The following is a 17308-nucleotide window of genomic DNA, read 5'->3' on the forward strand; positions in this document are numbered from 1 at the left end:
TTAGCGATGGATGCTTTACCGTTTGCGGTGCTGCTACTCATGTTGATTAATGCATCTAGTATGTTTGAGTTTCACATGTTAGTAGTTACTGCCATCATGTTTTATATTCTGGAATTAATCATGAAAATTGTGCCTAATTATCCAACAAACTGAACTAAGCTGTGAGTCATGCGATCTAAGGTAACTAAGTGCAGCTCTGCACCTACGCTTCAAAATTAGAACATTTCTTCTGTTGGTTTTGTAGAGAACCAAAACGAGCTCCGCCTTGAACTTCACTTTGCATCTGTTAAGTAAAAACCTCATTAAGAAAGGCTGGCCAGAATGTGATTTGAAGAGGTGATAAAAGCTTCGAGATCTTCATAACATAACGAAAATGCATCTGTGAAGCTGATATGGGCCATAGTTGAAATCTGGGCCCTTGCATGGCATAAGGATGTCCATTCATGTGTCCCACATATTTGACTACCCATTTTACAAGATTCCCTTCTCCAAATGCACTACCAATTGAAAAACTAGCACAACTTTCACGTAACAAATGCAAATGAGTTTTTGTTTTCATATTCGACTTCCTCGCGACGAACTCTTCAAAACAAGACTAATATTCAATATTTTAAAAGTTATTTCGTAAACTGCATCTATAAAGTTCTTTATTACTTGGGCATGTAGTCCGGATACTATGTCCATGTAGTCATGCCATATATCACAATGATTTTATAGTCCTTTCAAGTTTTTTTTGAATAGTACATGTAGTATTATGAAGAGTACCTCTGTTTTTGTACACATGACAGCTATAGATTCTCTTTTCACGTGGGGATCATTGACCCGAATCTCGAGAAAATCTCTGATATCAGCTTCGCCCCAGATTAGTTGTATCATCTGCGTCTCCATAACATAAACCATTTTAGCAAATTAAAATAGTTTGCGAAAATGGCTTACATTATGGAACATAATAATAGTAGTACTATCTAATTGGGGCATCGATTCTGCCAACACATTGCAATAACCTGGCGTTTTGTAAAAAGATGATCCCTTGATCCCTGTTTTTCAAAATGGCACTTACACACGTCATGTAGGAATAATCAGGGATGAAGAAGTTCCCTATAGTATAGATGTTGCCGGGACTGATGAACGCAGGAATGCGCTCGCGCGCATATATTATTTCTTCCGGAATGCAACATAAATGATGGTGAAACGGAGCACACTGCACGGCGTCAAAGGAATTGCAACACAGGTAACCAAACCAGAGAAACGACCCCGTCCCTGACGATGCAGGACACGATCCATGCATCTATAGATACATGTCCATCGATCATCACCGGTCTTCAGTTGAAGATGCCGAAGGACGTGTTGGCAATCGAGATGCCGCCGTCGATGACCAGGTTGTGGCCGCTGATGTACCGCGCATCGTCGCTGGCGAGGAAGAGCACGGCGGCGACGATGTCGTCCACCCTTAGGCCCACGCCCTTGAGGTTCGCCACGGTCTCCATGACCGCCTCGAACACCTCGCCATCCACCCCCACGTACGCCGTCGCCAGCGGCGTGGCAGCCGCCGCCGGGGACAGGCAGTTCACCCGGATCCCGTGCCGCCCTAGCTCCGTCGCCGCGTTCTGCGTCAGCCCCACCAGCCCGCGCTTGGCGCACGTGTACGCGTGCGACGCCACGCCGCCCACCGTGGACGCCAGGCTCGACGTCCCGATGATGCAGCCCCGCCGCGCGGGCACCATGACCCGCGCCGCGTGCTTCGTGCCGAGGAATGGCCCCACCAGGTTGACGGCCAGCACGCGCTCGAAGTCCTCCTTGGTGTTCTCCCGGATGTTGTGGCACGGCGCGCCGCCGATGCCAGCGTTGTTGAACATGATGTCCAGCTTGCCGAACCTGGCGACGGCGTGGTCGACGGCGCCCGCGACGTCCTCCTCGCTCGTCACGTCGCACCGCACGTAGCTGGAGACCTCGGGGCCGAGCTCCGCGCAGAGGCTCGCGCCGAGTTCGTCCTGGATGTCGGCGATCACCACGCTGGCCCCGTGCTTCACGAACAGACGCGCCGTGCGCTCGCCGATGCCGCTCGCGCCGCCCGTGATCACCGCCACCTTGCCCACCAGCCTGAAAAACGTATGCGCATGAGTATGTGCATGTAAATAGTTCAACACGGCACAAGGGAAGCAACTTCTCGTACTTCATTGCAGCGGCAGGGACGACATCAGAGCTGCTGCTGCTTGCCATGGTAAACACTTGGCTTCGATCCTTTTTTTAGAGGAACTTGGCTTCGATAGGATCCTGCCTCGACACAGGTCGTCTTGGCTCATTTATAGTACCAGCCAGGACCAAGACAGGACAACAACTACCTAGTTTCGACAAGTTTTGTTTAGAACCAGATTGGCATCTCCGGGTTACGAGATTCGGCTCACCAAAATGTAGGACGCCGTGGACGCATGCGAAAGTTCGAAGAAGCTCCTGCAGTACGGACAACGCTCGCCGTCGTGCGTTTTCAACGAGGGCCGTTCCGTCCAATGTCGATCACATCGGAGTGGATCAGCTGTTCGGATATGTAGATGCACATGCATTTACATACGTATTTCATGTAAAATCTGTTGTCTTGGCACTAGCATAGTGTGTAGTTCATATTAGGCTCGTTGTTCGCAGCTTATACTTTAAATTCTAATAAGATGTGATTAATGCTCAGTCGATTGAGAATCAAGCTAATTCTTAGTCATTGATGTAATCTAATCTCAGTTGCAATCCATGTTGCAGCCTATAGTTGACACAAATCACAAACAATTTAACGGTTCAAAATATTATTCCCATTTATGACTTATGACTAGCACGAATCACCAATAATTTTGACGGTCCGAGGCGTTTTTCTTAGTTGTAACACATGTGCAAGTAATCAAATTCAGTTGTAACATATGTAACTAAAAAATCTCAGTTATAATCCGTCTCGTAAGTCGTAACTCATGTGTAGCACGAATCACAGGGCAACCCATGCCGACTGGGTAAGAGTATTGTACCCATTGACATACTTTTTTTTCAAAGGCTAAGCCTGAAGTCAGAGCTTGTTAGAATATCGATATGAGCCCACCACCGGTTTGCTATCAACGAAGATAAGCACAAGAACTAGGCTTGCTGCAATCGATTAGAACAAGACCTGTAATTTTGTTAACACGGTGATCTGTGCAACAGTATGAACATAACCCAGTGGAATATGCAAATTTTCGCTCCCCTAATTACTTGTCGAAGTACAGTGTTTTTCTTGAAACCGTCACAATTTTACAAGAAAACAAGGATATGTAAAAAAAAGACTTTTAAGCCCCAGTCCAAGCACATTTCAGTACATCCAACCGGGAGAAAACGAATCTTTTGCTTATGCAGAAAAAACGAATCTATAGTCCTAAATATTAGAGGACACCTACAAATTCAGGTCTTGTTTTTAACGAGGCACGGTGTAGAAAGATTTTCCTATTGTCAACGAATCACTCAAATGATTTCTCCAATTCTCGACCGAAATGGTCGAACCATCCCGTGGTACGGAAGCTAAGTGCAATATTCAGCCGGCAGCCGGCGGCCGGACGGGCTAGTTCTAGGCGGCTAACTGCTTGAATGTGACAGGAAGACATCAAGGCCATTCTGAAGTTTGCATTTGACTAGCGAAAATGCGTGTTGTCAAACCGGCCGCACTCAGCCCTTGACCCTGAGCCGTGCCGGCTGTCTGCAATAGTGTCGACGTTTACATTGATTAACTGCACTTCATACTCCGGGAGCTCCGAAGTAGGAGCGACCTAGCGAGTGGCGACCGATCATGATATAGAGATCTGTGCAGTGCGTGAACGCAATCGAAAACTTGTTTTTACAGGCTCCGGTACCTACCGGAGTGACGTCAGCAATGACGTTAGCCATATGCTGACCAATTTTTTCATAAAATTGTGAAATAAATTTGAAACATAATTCAAACACTAATATTTTTGTAAAACAAACCGTAGTGACGTTAGCAATGATGTCATCAGTTTCACTTTTTGTCAGACTGTTTCACAATATTTTTCATGTATCACTTTAGTTTTTTTTTTAGATATGGGAGCATCGCCCCAGCCTCTGCATCAATAGATGCACACGGCTTTTTCTTATTAAACGCAAGTACGAAGTTACAGAGTATCCATTATTACAATCAAGGGAAAGCTAAGGTCGACACATGAATCAACCCTAAGAAAATACAACATGTAGAAAAGCTATCAATTTGCTATTCCATTAGCATGTCGCCATCCAGTAGCCTGGAAATAGAAGTCCTGAGCAACCATTAGCATCCGATTGCATCCAGTAACCATATCCTGTCGTAGGTCCGGCGGGAGAAGGAAAACCCGTTGTTGGATCCATTGAGCAGCTCGTCGGATAACCTGCAAAAAAATTAGTCCCAGTATGTTTATTAAGAATGATATCATTCCGAGTCCTCCAAATGGACCAACATAACGCTGAAACTCCAATCCGAATCATCTGTTTATCTTTCTTGTTTACACCATTGAGCCATCTACCAAACATATTAGTAACATTTGCTGGTGGGGGATGTTATAAGAGAAAAACACCATTTGCCAAATAATTTTTGCAAACGGACAATGAACGAACAAATGATTAACGGTTTCAGCAGAATCACAAAAACAACACTTTTGACATCCATTCCACTTCTGTTTGGCTAAGTTATCCTTAGTTAGAAGCACTTTATTACTAAGGAACCACATAAAAATCTTGATTTTTAAAGGAATCTTTAGTTTCCACAAATATCTGCGAAGATAAATAGTATGTCCATTCATCAAATCAAGGTACATAGACTTCACTGAAAATAAACCAGACTCTGTGAGTTTCCAAACAAACACATCAGGTTGATCATTCAAGGTCACTATCATTAGTTGTTGACAAAGGTTGAGCCATTGTAACCATTTGTTGTCACTCAAACCTCTTCTAAATGAAATATTCAAAGGTGTAGTCTCCAAAACTATTGAGACTAGGACATTTTTATGTTGAACAACATTATACAAAGCCGGGTATTGTTGGCTGAGAGGTGTATTTCCCAACCATACATCCTCCCAGAAACGCACAGTACTTCCATTCTTCAATTTAAAATATCCCCGGTTAAAAAAATCAGCTTTAACATGCATAAGACCCTTCCAGAATGGCGATTCAGTTGGCTTACATTCTGTTGCGGTCAGAAACCCACCGGCGAGCAGCGACGGGCAACACAGTAGAGCCGGGAGGCTCCCAGGACTGCGGCTGGCCCTGGTCCCTCCGAGCGACGGCCCGCAAAGACTCGGCACGCACGTCCGATGCTGGTGCAAGGGCGTGCCACCTGACCTATACCGGTCGTGAAGGTGATGGAGATGCCTCGCTTAGTTTCCTGCATGGCATACACGTAAACATTAAATACGAGCCTCGATCGGCTCTCAGGTTGTCCTGTGAATCGGCTCAAAGAGCCGATCCACCCATGATTCGCACGAGGTGTACGAATATATGGTGGTCCTGCTTGATCAATATAAAGCTAAAACGATCTACTACGATTTAGGGTTTTCACCACATAATCGGAACGTCCTACTCGTGATTGAGCCTGGCGGCCACGCACGGTGATCGTAAACCGTCCCTAGACAAGGCCTAAAAACCAACACGAGGTTGATCCCCGGAACATCCTGTCTAGGGCTAGCAAACTACACCCTACGCGCCACTGGATCCTTCAATCCATTTGTAAGGCCTAACTATGCAGATATTAAACTAATCCTTGAAGAACAAGGAGCAATCATGACGGATCGGATCTACTAAATAATGATCAAGCGGGGTGCCGCCCCTACACCTAAGATAGGTGTAAGGGCGGCTAGATGTCTCAGGGTTGCACGACGATAGCATATGATACGATGAACAATGCCAACCCTAACACATCTAAGATAACTACGTTGCTCGCCATCAAAAAGGCTTCAGTACGAGCAACGCATGAACAGCGAATAAACTTGTACTGCCTAGATCGCAAGATGCGATCTAGGCAGCATGATGCTTACCCGGAAGAAACCCTCGAGACAAGGGAGTTGGCGATGCGCCTAGATTGGTTTGTGGTGAACGTGATTGTTGTTTATTTCATAAACCCTAGATACATATTTATAGTCCGTAGACTTTCTAACGTGGGAATAATCCCAACCGTGCACGAGCCAAACTCTAACTAACCGACACGTATCCTACTATATTACAGATATACGGGCAAACTAGCCCAAACTTTGCATATAAGGCCGATTCACATATATTCTTCCATGTATATTCTTCAAGCCCATCTTGATCGCGGCCCACCTCTAACTCGGTCAAATTCTGGTGATAACACATGCCCCCCCTGGTTTTGGAATTGATAATTCCAAAATCACTCTGCTTTTTCTTCGTAGGGTCATGTCGTGGCAGAACCGTCGCAGTATCCATCATCATGATGCCCTGCCTTCTCAACTCTCCGCGTGACCTGGCAGTTTTTTTTTTGTTGGGCACCCCTTCCTTGGAAACTGCTGTGGCATTAAATCTCCACTATACCCCCTTTATTTAACCGTGCCGAACGGTTCGCCACTTCATCCCCTTGCTCTGCTCCGGCCATCGGCACCTAAAAAACCCTCTTTCCCTGTAGCAATGTCTTCCTCTTCCTCCATCTCCTCAGGCCTCTCTCTCCAATCTTCCTCTTCGAGCGAGCAGGAGTGGAACTTTGATCCCGTGCCAGATGGTCCACCCGAAGCACTCGTCGGGTCAGATGGTGACTTACCTCTGACCGATGGGGAGGACGACCTCGAGTTCCTCATCGAAGGGGAACTGAAGAGCGAGAGTGAAGACGACCTCCATTCCTGGGCGAACTCCACTTCCTCCGACGAGGAGGAGGAAGAAGAAGAAGCAGAGGAAGAAGAGGAAGAGGAGGAGGATGACTCCTCCTCCTCCGCTGGGTATCCGCCGGCGAAGCGCTTCCGCGCTTGGGCGGACAGCGAGGATGATGATGATGACGAGGAAGAAGAGGCTCCGGCCGAGGGCTGGGGCAGCAGCGACGAGGAACTCTCTGGAAGCAGCGCCGACGGCAGCTACAATGGCGACGATGAGGACAGCGACGACTCCTAGAACAGGGGCCAATTAGTGTAGGACTAGTAGTAGCAGTGCACTAGGCATCGGATCCCCCTTTTGAGAGCCATCGGCTCTTTCTTGTAAAGCCGCTCCTTTGAATCAATAAAAATTGTTCTTCTAATTTGACTCTCAATTAATCCAATTTCAAGTCTTCCGTTTGCCGCACCAAGACCGATAGCAACGTATCGGATTTTTTGCCTCAGACGCCCATGAAGTCAGACTCAAATACCAATTAGACCGTCAGTCAAGCACTTCTCAAATTCAGACTGTAATTTGATATCTGGCCATAATACTTTGCAATCCTATAGCCGATGGCTGTTCATCGGCTGTTTTGAGAATCCAGTCTCCTTCATTTTCTTGCAGCAACAGGACGGTCCAAACCCTGCAGATGACGACGGCTTCCCTTTCAGGCTCCTTTCCGCAGCTCCAGTAGTCTTCTTCTGCAACAATTCACCGCTTTCGAAGAAGGTTACGATGCAGGGTCAGCCGATGACACCCCAATCGGCTTCTAAAACAGGGCATCTACCAGGCCAGCTGCCCCTCGAGCCTCAATCAAGGCGAGAATATCGGTGAAGATGCACAGATCAGTCAAAGGGCCTTGAACTCAGGCAATTGAGACAGCCACCATGCCGAGGTCCTAGTCATTCCTACGAGCGTAGCTGAGAAAAAGCCAGGCCGACGGTAGATACACCGGAGCCGATCACCTTTTCTTCCTTTGAAAGCCGATATTGCAGACGAAACACCGGCGGCCTAATGAGTAAAAGTTGGAGGTTGGCCTTGAGGCTGAACTGAAAATCGACCTGGTCGAAATCCGTGTCTTGAACACGCAGCTGGTAGATCTTGTGTAATTGTACTAGAGTCGATGGCTGTGCATCGGCTTTGTTTCTTAGCTCTAAAGTCGATGTCCGTGCATCGGCTGTATACCATGAGATTTTTTTTTTTACTGGCCGATTTTTCTATCGGCCCCCAATATTTCACTGCACATGTATCGCACATGTTCGTCTGCACATGTTCGTCTGACTAAGTGCCCCCCGAGCCGAATCTGCCAGGTAACTGCGGATATCGGCTCTGTAGTTAGCCAAGGCACTGTATTTGAACGTCGGCTCCAGTAGGACCAATGCTGATTTTTTTAGCTCATCAGCCGACGTAAAACCGCTGCCCATTAGATCGACGTTGAACACAGGCAGAATGTGTGGTGAGGATAATTTTGGCCGATTGCTGGAATCGGCCTCCACGTTGATCGAAGCGCTCAATGAAGGTTTTGCAATGTTCCTTCATAGATCTTTGGGGCCGATCCCAAGGATCGGCCTCGCCACGTTTGTCCATAGGCTTGTTCTTGCTATACGGTCAGGCCGGTGGATAAGACCAGCCTAACCCCATCCTTTGTCACATCGATGCGCTCGCAGTCGTCCAAATTGATGCCTGAGAGTGGCTCTTGGCCTGCTGTCTCCCAAGCGTTCATGCCAGCCGTTGAAATCTCGGCTGAGTCATCTGCATGGACGACCTCTACCTCATCTCCATCCCACTGTATTATGCATTGGTGCATCGTGGATGGAATGCAACAGTTGGCGTGGATCCAATCTCTTCCCAGCAGGACAGCATAGGTGCTCTTGCTATCGACAATAAAGAACATCGTAGGGATGGTTTTCCTTCCTACGGTCAGATCCACGTTCAGAACACCTTGTGCGTCAGACGCTTGGCCGTTGAAATCACTCAATGTCACGTTGGTCTTGATCAGATCAGAGCTAGAGCGTCCCAACCGACGTAGCATGGAGTATGGCATAATGTTGACTGCCGCTCCGGTGTCCACCAGCATCTTGTTGACAGGCTGCCCATTGATATAACCTCGCAAGTACAGGGCCTTCAGATGTCTGTAGCTTCTTTCTCGTGGCTTCTCAAAGATAATCGGCCGTGGCCGCAGTCAAGTTGTGCCACAGGTGCTTCGTCTAATCCTGGAGCACTAAACTCCGTCGGAAGGATGAACACCATGTTTGTGCCAGCCGATGTTTCATCATCGGCTTTCCTTTGCTTGGGGCGCCACTCCATTTTTTGTGGTCGACCCTCTTCATCCAGGGTTCGCTGAATTTTCGCGGCCAGATCAGGCCGTGCCTTCCTTAGCGTGTGCAGGTATAACCTTTCGGCTTCCTCCAAGCCACGCAGTCGCTGAACCCTACGCTTTTGGGAACGGCTGAGTCCATCAGGGCACCACCTTGGCCGGTGGTACCTGTCTTCTTCTTCTTCATCATCGTCTTCCAGATCCTCGAGATCCTCCACCCGAGGGGACTCAGCGTGCTTGTTCCGAGGTGGGAGAGGCCCTAGACGTTTGAACACGGACGCGTTAGCTGCATCCTTCCTCTTCTGTCTACATTCTGGGCAGTTGCCGATTGTAGGCAATTGGCTCATTCCTGAATCCCAGCAGTGTCTGAAGAAGGGGCAGTCCCAGTGCCTATCCTCGTCGTCTTGCTCTCTTAACCTTTCCTTGGCGTGGCGCTCATATCTCTCCTCGTCGCGATCATGCCGACGACGTCTCCTGGCGTCCCTAGCCAGACGATCTCTTTCACCATCGTCGTTGGGTCGTCGGCATTGGTCATATTGACTCACATACTTGTTGAGGAGGTGATCAGAGAGAGGTCGCTGATATCTCGCGTTCCTCACTTCTCCCTCTGTGATGTAGCGCTTGCCATCGTGACGGAGCCGATCGCGTGGAACGGCTTCCTCTGTGTCCTTGCTACGAGAGCAGCTGCCCTCGTCTCCGTCCTTACCAGAGTGGTGTCCAGGTCCTACCATGTTGATGTTGAACGAGAATCTTGGCTGGCACCCTCCAGGGTAAGTGCACTCCACCATGTTAACGGCGGGGAAGGGGTGAGTGTCGACTTTCATGGCGTACTGGTTGAAAATTAGACGTCCTTGTTCTATCGCCATTTGGATCTGCTGACGCCACACCCTGCAGTCGTTGGTGGTATGGGAGAACGAGTTATGCCATTTGCAGTATGGCTTTCCGTTCAGCTCCTGTACCGTGGGGATTTTGAGGCCTTCGGGTAACTTCAGCTGCTTCTCCTTAAGTAAGAGGTCGAAGATTTGCTCAGTTTTAGTTACATCAAAATCAAACCCTCTGGGCGGACCTGGTGGCTTAACCCATTTGCAGGACACGGGGGTTGCCCCCCGAGTCCATTCAGCCACTGCTACCTCTTGATCTCCCGCAGAGTCTTCGTCTTCATCCGCCTCAACCAGGACTACCGCACGCTTGAATTTGTCCTGGTACAAGTCTGGGTGGCGCTGTTCATATAACGACAGTTTCTGAACCATGTGCGCCAGTGAAGGGTAGTCTGCTTGGGAGGCCATATCTTTGATTGGTGATGCAAGGCCCACCACTGCCAACTCGACTGCTTCTTTTTCAGTCACACGAGCCGAATAACATCGGTTCCTAACGGTTCTGAAGCGCTGGACGTATTCTGCCACAGTTTCTCCACGCTTCTGACGTACTTGTGCTAGATCGGCAATGCCGGCCTCGGAAGCCTCTGAGTGATACTGCATGTGGAACTGCTCTTCCAACTGCTTCCACGTCCGGATTGAGTCTGGTGGCAGCGATGTGTACCACCCGAAAGCCGATCCTGTGAGGGACTGTGCGAAGAACCTCACACGTAGCTCATCTGCGGCTGAGATTGTGCCCAGCTGTGCCAAATATCGGCTCACATGCTCGATGGAGCTGGCACCATCTGATCCATTAAACTTGGAGAAATCAGGGAGCCGATATTTGGGTGGTAGCGGGATCAACTCGTACTCGTTGGGGTACGGTTTGGAATAGCCGATTGTCCTCCTTTTCGGCACCATGCCGAACTGGTCTCTCAGGATGGTACTGATCTGATCCGCGGTGCTGGCTGCAGGAGTCGAACTCTGAAGATTCGCCGGAGTGGCATACTTAGCCATCCATGCTTGCTTTTCCAGCTCTGAGCCAACTACAGGAGCTGAGCTCTGGAGGTTTGTCGGAGTGGCATACTTGGCTAGCCACGTCTGCTTCTCAAGATCTGTTCCCGAAGTTCCTCCTGTTATTCCAGAGGTCCCTGCTGTTGCAGTCTGGTTCGTGAGTGCCCGCCATCGCAGCCAGCACGTATGTGCACGTGTATCCGTGAGGGATCTCCTTCGGCGCCTCATGCAAGAACTGGTAGTCACTAGGGTCAACACCGATCTTGTAGACGACGTATGCCGGTGAACTCGGCACTTCTGGTGCTGCCAACGCGAATGGCAGCGGTGGACGGGACTGGAGTGGCATCTCTCCTTGGTAAGTCCCGAGAGCTGGTCCTGACGGAGAGTACTGATGCCTCATGATTTCCTGGATCACCCGAAGAGCGACACGCTCCAAAGTGTTCACCAGGCTCTCAGAATGGCGGTGTAGCGAATGAGCTACCATGAAGTTAACCTCCTGACGCAGGGACCTGGTGCGTTCTTCTGACGGGGCGGACAGGTCCACTCCATCGAGCGCGCCTTCAGGTGAGAACCCTTTCCACCTGATGCCATGTGAGCGGGTTCTGTGAAAAGAGCCGATGAGGTCGGCTTCGAGGATTGCTTTGACCTCGTCATACTTCTTCTTGAGCTCCTCGGTCAGATCCTCGTACGTGACTGGGGTGCCGTCCGCCATCTCAGATGTAGATGGCGATGCGGTTGATGTCGAAGACTGTCCCACCGGGCGTGCCAGAATGTGTTGCGGTCAGAAACCCACCGGCGAGCAGTGACGGGCAACACAGTAGAGCCGGCAGGCTCCCAGGACTGCGGCTGGCCCTGGTCCCTCCGAGCGACGGCCCGCAAAGACTCGGCACGCACGTCCGATGCTGGTGCAAGGGCGTGCCACCTGACCTATACCTGGTCAGGAAGGTGATGGAGATGCCTCGCTTAGTTTCCTGCATGGCATACACGTAAACATTAAATACGAGCCTCGATCGGCTCTTAGGTTGTCCTGTGAATCGGCTCAAAGAGCCGATCCACCCATGATTCGCACGAGGTGTACGAATATATGGTGGTCCTGCTTGATCAATATAAAGCTAAAACGATCTACTACGATTTAGGGTTTTCACCACATAATCGGAACGTCCTACTCGTGATTGAGCCTGGCGGCCACGCACGGTGATCGTAAACCGTCCCTAGACAAGGCCTAAAAACCAACACGAGGTTGATCCCCGGAACATCCTGTCTAGGGCTAGCAAACTACACCCTACGCGCCACTGGATCCTTCAATCCGTTTGTAAGGCCTAACTATGCAGATATTAAACTAATCCTTGAAGAACAAGGAGCAATCATGACGGATCGGATCTACTAAATAATGATCAAGCGGGGTGCCGCCCCTACACCTAAGATAGGTGTAAGGGCGGCTAGATGTCTCAGGGTTGCACGACGATAGCATATGATACGATGAACAATGCCAACCCTAACATATCTAAGATAACTACGTTGCTCACCATCAAAAAGGCTTCAGTACGAGCAACGCATGAACAGCGAATAAACTTGTACTGCCTAGATCGCAAGATGCGATCTAGGCAGCATGATGCTTACCCGGAAGAAACCCTCGAGACAAGGGAGTTGGCGATGCGCCCAGATTGGTTTGTGGTGAACGTGATTGTTGTTTATTTCATAAACCCTAGATACATATTTATAGTCCGTAGACTTTCTAACGTGGGAATAATCCCAACCGTGCACGAGCCAAACTCTAACTAACCGACACGTATCCTACTATATTACAGATACATGGGCAAACTAGCCCAAACTTTGCATATAAGGCCGATTCACATATATTCTTCCATGTATATTCTTCAAGCCCATCTTGATCGCGGCCCACCTCTAACTCGGTCAAATTCTGGTGATAACACATTCAGCTTGTGACAAAGTTTGATTCTTCCAGAAGAGTGTATCACTTTAGTTTCAAAAAAGTTTCACTTGTGTTTCAATTATTAGTTTTATATTAGACAAATGTCAAAAACCTCATCAATCTCAAAGCAGAGAGTGGATGGTAGATATAACACCTACACCTAATGGCTCCTTTAAAATCGCCGCTCTCTGCACACAATCCACTACCCCCAAACAGATATTTCCAAGAACAACTACCCCCCCCCCCCCCCCCCCCCAATAATGACAGCTCATGCTTGTTTTATTTGACCATCATGAATGAAATCCGTCAAAGTCTACTCTACGTTATTTCTTCATAATCAGGTCATTAATTTGGGCATCAAAACCTCATTCTTTAGAACTTAAGGAAGGAAGAAGAGCCGACGGGTAGACTTGAACTCGACTTGACTTTATCTCTTTATATATACGAAAATTATGATTTCAATTGGTGTGAAAAAGCACGGCTTTCCTTTCCAAGTCTGCAAGGGTCGGGTCAAGCAAGATACGATGGAAGGAAAAGTATGCATAGCTCTAGTTCCGTTCCCTTGGCCAGACAAGATAACTTAAAGTTTTCGTACTGCTAAAGCATGTGTTTTTTGTCGCTCTATAGAAGCATTAGCGTTTTGTTAAATAGCAAAATTCAAAACAAAAATATGCTCTATGAGTGGAGCGATAACCCCATAAAGTGAACTTAGGTCCTATTTACACTACCAAATACACTACATTACTGGGATACCAGATTAATCAAAATTCACGTGCACACGGTAATGTACAAGCAAAATTGAAAATAAAGCGAAAAAAATAGTGTTGGCACCGCATGGCAGGGTCCTGCCCAACTGCCAATCTCCTAGCTTGTTGTCGTGTCGGTGCCGCTACAAATCACTGAAGTTGTGACCGCGGCATCCCGGAGCATGGTCTCCCTCCTCGAAAGCTCTGCCTTGCTCATGTTGTTCATATCAGTGCAGTTCACGGCGACACAGACTACTACGACGCTTTCATTGGAGCCTCGACTAGCTAATGCAGCCCCTACTGAATGTCGTTGCAACGGCAAGTGCCTCGGACCCCTCATGTGGCTGCAGCAGTGTAAAAACCCAATTTTCACTAACCTCTCTTCTGAAAAAGGGATGAGCGCTAAAAGTTTATGAAAACCATTTGACTTGGATTTCCCTGAGTTTATTCGAAATTTTTATTTGGATCTGTGGTGAATGATGGTGGCGTCATGGCCCTCTTTCTATATAAACTCCGTAAGTATTCTCCAAATATTGTTGGTCATCCTTGACCCATTCATTAGTTTTTTTTCTCTAAAAATCTGTATGCCATTTTATTATAAACCAAAACCAAAACCTTTCCCTTCCAAAGGAAAACCCGTATATCTTGCTTGGAAAATTCCACTAAAAAGCCTAGAGATATACCCACATATATGCCACACATGCAAGAATATTTCTTGTCCAGTACAATATTTCCAGGTTGAGAACATTTACCTTTATGCCATTATATACCCATTAAACCCCATACCCATTTTCCAGTCCTCAATAAACATTTATAAATTGAGGCAGTGTATATTGTACCATTATAAGCCTCTGGTGAAAAGTATGGATTTTTTTTATCTACTTTTCCTTGTAGGACATCCATCAAACACCATTGGCCATTTTGAAAGCCCAAACCAATTGCACAGGAAGCTTTTCCAGAATTGGTTAAAACTTGGCAAATAAACTTAGATACATGTAGGGATGTACCTCATCACCAGTAGGTAGATCAGACCCATTGGCATCGAGGAAGTACATTATTATTGCACCGAACACCTTTGGGTGCATTTGGAACTTCAAATGTTTCATGTTTGCATTGGCTCTTGTTACCATTTCGGAATTTGACTTCCTAGATGATGTTTTTAGTGGTAGTAAAAACCAGGGGCGTAGCCTTCTGTGTTGTATAGTGCACTGGGTCGTCGGGAAGGCGATCGACGTCAGTCACGTCGCGCTCTGGACTTCCAGGGCATGCGTGCTTAGGCATGGCCAGGAATAGTGTCGTTTGGAGCTTAGTGTGATATTATTTCCTTTGATTGTGCGCTGCGCTGCCTAGGATCTCCAAAGACCTTGTGCAGCCATGTTCGCTCCCCTTGTAGCATCCAATACGTAAGCCATGAGCCCATGATCTCAGGGCGACCCACAATGTAGTGGCGGTTGCCGTACTTCCGTCGATACTAAGAGCACCTCCAGCCAGGCCCCCGAGAAGCCCCCAGGACCAACTTTTTTCATCCGGATGGCGTAAAACGGCCCAGTCGTGCGCCCAGAGTCTCGATTTCGCCCGGATTTGGACTTATATCCGTCCGGACTCCCCATGCCAGCCCGGTCCCCCGGGGAGCTGCTGGGGGCTCCGGATGAAACATTTTCGTCCACCTGGCCCGCTGTCAGGGACTAGTCTCCTCTCTCTTCTGATTTTTCTCTCCACCTACCGCCCTTCTCTCTCCTTGATCTTTTCCCCACCTTGCCGAGCTAGAGCACGACGGGCAGAACGGAGATCGCAGGTGGCCTCGCCGGGACCTCGCAGTGTTCGGGAGACGAGGAGTCAACTGGACACGCCATGGACCAATCCACCGAGCTGGAGGCGGCGGAGCGGGTCGTCATGCGCTGGGACTCATCCCCGGCATCCACGGCGGCCGCCGGCCGGGACGACGAGCCCATGCTGTTCGACGGCGCGGGGGATCGTGCCGAGGCGGAGCGCTTCCTCCGCGCGGTGGACGACATCCGCCGCCTCGCGCCGCCGTCCGGGCTCGGGGGCGGCGGCGGCGTCCGGGCTCGGCGGCTCCAGCGCCGTGCAGGTGGCCATGGCGCGGCTCGAGGACGAGTTCCGGCACGTGCTCTCCTCCTGCGCCTTCGACCTCGAGATCGAGGCGCTCGCGGACCTCACCTCGCTCTCCACCATCTCCAGCGACCGCTCCAGCTCGCTCTCCTCCGTCGACCTCCCCGCCGTCGACGAGGACGACCCCGTCGCCTACCGCGTCGGCCGCCGCAGCAGCTACCGCTCGCTGCGCAGCATCCGCGAGATCGACCTCCTCCCCGACGACGCCGTCGCCGACCTCCGCGCCATCGCCTCCCGGATGGCCGCCGCCGGCTACGGCCGCGAGTGCGCGCAGGTCTACGCCTCCGTCCGCAAGCCCGCCGTCGACGCCTCCCTCCGCCGCCTCGGCGTCGAGCGCCTCAGCATCGGCGACGTCCAGCGCCTCGAGTGGGACGCCCTCGAGGCCAAGATCCGACGCTGGATCCGCGCAACCCGCGCCGCCGTACGCCGACATTGCACCACCATCGGGTGCGTGGCCGGCATGGTCGATGCTGGTCGAACACCTTCCAGGCATCCTCACGAGCGCCGTGTGTGGGGAGATGACTGGAAAAGTGTAGCTCCCCATGCCAAAAATAGGTCCAATCCGGACCAATTTCTATCCGGATTATGCCCCGGGGGCCTCCAACGAGTGGGGATGCTCTAAGTTCGCTCCCTCTCCATTTGCTTGGAAATCGCTGAGCCCCTCTTTCGCCTGGACTTTTCTGTCGCTTGAATTGTAGAAATAAGTCGCACTACAAGGAAAGCCACAAGGTGCCGAAGGTCAGAACCTATGCCGACGGTTTTTTATCAGGGCCGTCCGTACAGGGCAGGCCATGAAGAAGACCGCTAGCATAGAAAAGCTGACGCCACAGAAAAGTTTGTGTCGACGGCCACCGTCGGCACAGGGGTTTACAGCGAGACAACGATGTTACGACTAGGCCCTATGCCGAGGGCAAAGCTGTTGGCACCGGGTTTTTTTTTTTGCTCCACGCACCCCCTCCTCCCGGGAGTCACCTTTCCAGTTTTCAAAATAATATAAGAAAATGCTAGAAATTTCAAAAAAATAAAATCTTTTGAGATGACCATTATTACATATGTGGTCTAGTTGTTAGGAAAATTAACAAACATGAATTTTGATATATTATGCAAAATAGCATTATGTATTGGTAAACTGCCTTTTTTGGTTGCATACGTCCTTCGATGAAAATGTTTTTTATATGAAAATGTAGCTACAAAAAATTGTACATCCAAATTCAACGTCCTTTGGCTGTTTACCGATTTTTTACATTTCTCAAGATCAAAAAGAAAAATAGAGTTTTTTCAGGTTTAAAATTTTGATAAAAAATATCATTTCAAGATTTTTTTATTACAAAAAAATTTATTCATAGTTCTATAGTCAAATAATTATTTAGAATTCAAATAATAAAGAAGTTTGATGTCACGGCCCAAGGGTTAATTCGATTGATAGGATATTATTGTCAACAAAGAACAACTCATGTTTGCTGGGATGTGG

General features: G+C 49.0%; 1 protein-coding gene across 1 annotated transcript; it reads right to left on the reverse strand.

The window, feature by feature from the left end:
* Nucleotides 1-1122: 1122 nt before the first annotated feature.
* On the reverse strand, nucleotides 1123-2359 carry LOC127321074 (momilactone A synthase). Its single transcript, XM_051350115.2, has 2 exons — nucleotides 2174-2359; nucleotides 1123-2100 (listed from the first exon to the last, which is right to left on the reverse strand). Exons 1-2 carry the CDS (start codon nucleotides 2218-2220, stop codon nucleotides 1323-1325), a joined length of 825 nt encoding a protein of 274 aa, XP_051206075.1. The 5' UTR covers nucleotides 2221-2359; the 3' UTR covers nucleotides 1123-1322.
* Nucleotides 2360-17308: the final 14949 nt, after the last annotated feature.

This window comes from Lolium perenne, chromosome 2, assembly GCF_019359855.2.
Source record: "Lolium perenne isolate Kyuss_39 chromosome 2, Kyuss_2.0, whole genome shotgun sequence".
Classification (NCBI taxonomy): Eukaryota; Viridiplantae; Streptophyta; class Magnoliopsida; order Poales; family Poaceae; genus Lolium; species Lolium perenne.

What these genes read in the sequence shown, in the direction of transcription:
- LOC127321074 (XM_051350115.2), bottom strand. Translation starts at nt 2,220, where the DNA reads ATGGCAAGCAGCAGCAGCTCTGATGTCGTCCCTGCCGCTGCAATGAA. An exon ending in GTCCCTGCCGCTGCAATGAA is followed by an intron (nt 2,101 to 2,173) that starts GTACGAGAAGTT and finishes TACGTTTTTCAG; the next exon opens with GCTGGTGGGCAAGGTGGCGG.